This window comes from Coturnix japonica, chromosome 19 (genome assembly GCF_001577835.2).
Source record: "Coturnix japonica isolate 7356 chromosome 19, Coturnix japonica 2.1, whole genome shotgun sequence".
Classification (NCBI taxonomy): domain Eukaryota; kingdom Metazoa; phylum Chordata; class Aves; order Galliformes; family Phasianidae; genus Coturnix; species Coturnix japonica.
In genome coordinates, this window is record NC_029534.1 from 280497 (window position 1) to 283389 (window position 2893).

General features: G+C 54.9%; 1 protein-coding gene across 1 annotated transcript; it reads right to left on the minus strand.

Annotated features, from left to right (window-relative positions):
- Positions 1-435: 435 nt before the first annotated feature.
- Positions 436-2473, minus strand: LOC107322624 (C-C motif chemokine 5-like). The gene is made up of 3 exons (XM_015880836.2): positions 2119-2473; positions 1477-1588; positions 436-1072 (listed from the first exon to the last, which is right to left on the minus strand). Exons 1-3 carry the CDS (start codon positions 2192-2194, stop codon positions 985-987), a joined length of 276 nt encoding a protein of 91 aa, XP_015736322.1. The 5' UTR covers positions 2195-2473; the 3' UTR covers positions 436-984.
- Positions 2474-2893: the final 420 nt, after the last annotated feature.

Below are 2893 nucleotides of genomic sequence, written 5' to 3' on the forward strand. Positions count from 1 at the left end.
ATTTGGTTGTCCCCTTTGTGCCAGTGAAGCTCAAAAGAGCCCTGGGGACAGTGAGCAGCCCCCAGGCAGCCTTATACCCTTGTGTTGTTCTTAACCCCGTTCTATGTCTCTCCCTTCATCAGCCCCAGGGGCTGCTCACCCTCACTGCCCTCACCACAAGAACTGGGGACGTGGTTACTTCTAGGAATCCCTGCTGTATTAGGGCAAGTGCATCCTGCCACAGCAGCTATTGCAGCTCTTTTTCAGCTGTTGGTTTGAACCCAACCAAAGTGAAGTGATGTCTGCCCCTGCCTGTCCAAGGAGCCCTCCCAGCCCTTTTGGTCCAGGAGCAGCATGGGGTGGGCAGGTGCTGGGCTACGCAGCAGGATGGTCCCAAGGAGCCTACTCAGCACCCTGCCCTCCCTGGGGGCTGGCGGGAGGGGATGAAGCCAGAGCTTAGACACAGAGATAGAAACCTTTATTCTTTGGGACTAGCATGACACAGCATTGTGAGCACAAGTGTGGTTCCAGAATAAGCATCCCATAAATATCCAGTGTACTGTTTCCTCCCTTAGGGAAGGATCTCCTTCACAGCATCTCATTTACAGCTGCTGCAGCATGGTGAGATGCAGCCAGCTGGCCTGGAGGTCAGCCTGCATTACATGACAGCACTCACACCCCGTTCGGACAGACTGCTTCCCACAGGTGGCTCTCAGGGTAAGATCCCATCCTGCTCCAGCAGCAGAGGCACAGGAGGGAGCAGCATTTGCACAGCAGCCTTCACCAAGCAGACCTGCAAAGCCAAGAGGCACATCCCCAGCATCACAGCTGCATGGAAGGGTGGCTAAATTGTATAGTATAGATAATGCTGTTGCAAGACAAGAAGCTCAGGGGCCCTGGGGTGTCTGTTGGCCCTGGTGCTCAGCAGTGGGCCTTCTGGCTCCACGCCATGCCTTCCTTTGCTGCACGGACTGTCAGGGCTCTGGACACCTCTGGTCCTGGTGCTCACTGCAGCTCCAGGAAGTTGACGTATTCCTTCACCCAGCGGGCGTCGGGGTTGGCGCAGACCTGCCGCCCCTTCCTGGTGGTGAACCTGTGGATCCAGGTGGGGAGATGTCAGCCCCTGAGTCAGCTGTCAGCACCTTCTGGGCACCCACCATCCTGTTCTGTGACCAGTATTGGCTCCCATAGGGGTCACTTTCCCTCCCACAAACCCCCAAGCTCCAGAGGAACCCAGATGCCATGAAGAACCCAAGGAGCCTGGAAGAACCTGCTTGCTACAAGCTGGCTTTGTGGGGACATCCTTCCCATCCCTTATCCCAAGCACCAGGGTGGGCTCATTTCTCAGCTGAAGAGGATGAGAGCCCACACTGTATGTGGGACCTGTGGTGGCTGCCTCTTCCCCTGGCTCCAGGCACAGTCCTTCACACCACCAGCTCCTATTTCCCAGTGAATGGCATTTCTCCCCTCCAGCCCAGAGCTGGATCCGGTACTTACACAACTGCTGGCTGTGGGCACTTGCTGCTGGTGTAGAAATATTCCTTCACATGATTCTGGGGCAGCTTCCGTGCGGTGTAGCCGAAGCAGCACACGGTTGTGTCAGACCCAACTGGAAGAGAAGAAGGCAGGAGTGAGTCCACCATGAGTCCACCACAGTGTGATGCCCATAGCAGCATGGACAGCCATTCCTTAGGCAGCTACTCTCATCCAGTCAGTAAGAGATGGGTGTGAGCACCAGAGAGTAATGGAGGTCACTGCTGGGGGTGTCTTGATACAGCTTTTGTGGTCCCCTTTTCCTCAGTGCTGGTGACAAAAGTCCCCTCACCCATCCCAGGACCACTCCTAAAGCCCAGCAACAACTGGAGGTGTGAATCCAGAAAACTTCAATGCTTGCAAGGTAAAATTTATCATTGCCTCCCTGGGAGAAAAGGAGAAAGAAAGGAAAACCTGTCCAAAGAAAGCAACCTTTGAAACTGGCCATTTCCAACCTTTGAAACTGGCTGTTTCCAACCTTTGAAACTGGCTGTTTCCAACCTTTGAAACTGGCTGTTTCCATTTCTGCTTCAATCTGACTGCCTGCCAAAGTGAAAAACCCCACCTCAGGATGCAGAGAGCAGCAATGAGAGATGCTGTACTCACATGGAGATGAAGAGGCCTGAGGGAAGAGGGCAGCAACCAGGAGGATGGAGAGGGACACAGCCACGGTGGTCATCATGGACAGAGGGGAGCTGCAGAGGCAGGAGCAGAGCAGAGTCCTCGTGGTCACGGCGTGGAGTGCCTGGGATGCTCCTCGCTTTATATCAGGCTGGTGGCCAGCCCTGGATGTCAGATTTCAAGGGGAAATTTTGCTGTTTCCAAAGTGTCAGTGATGTCACGGCACCTTCGCCTCAGAAAGGCTGAAAGAAAAAAAAGGAAGCAACAGGTTTAGGAAATACCGAAATAGCCGATTTGTGAGGTGGGGTAAGTGAACAAATCAGCACCCAACCAGGGGCAACGCTGACCCAGACAGGATGTGAAGCAGCTTTGAGCAGCGGGTTCACACATTCACCAGGATGACAACAACCCCCAACATCTCAGCACAGGACCAGGAGGATGCCAGCTCCGTCCCACTGGGTGCCATGGTGGGTCTGGGCACAGACAAGAAGGTCTTTTCCTGGGGAGCCCACAGAGATGCTCCGAGTGCCACCTTGTCCCAGAGATGTGGAGCCAACACGACACAGGGTGGGATGCAGGAGGCTGAGCCCTGGAGCTGCTCTTGTGCCAGAACCACAACCTATTGCACACACACGGTCATGGGGCTCCTTGCCACGAGATGAGGACTCCCCAGGATGTGCAGGGAACGTTTCCCTTTTCTTACCTCCTCTTTTCTCCTGCAGCACCATGTTTGCCAGCTCACGGCTGTGGTTGCCCAGGA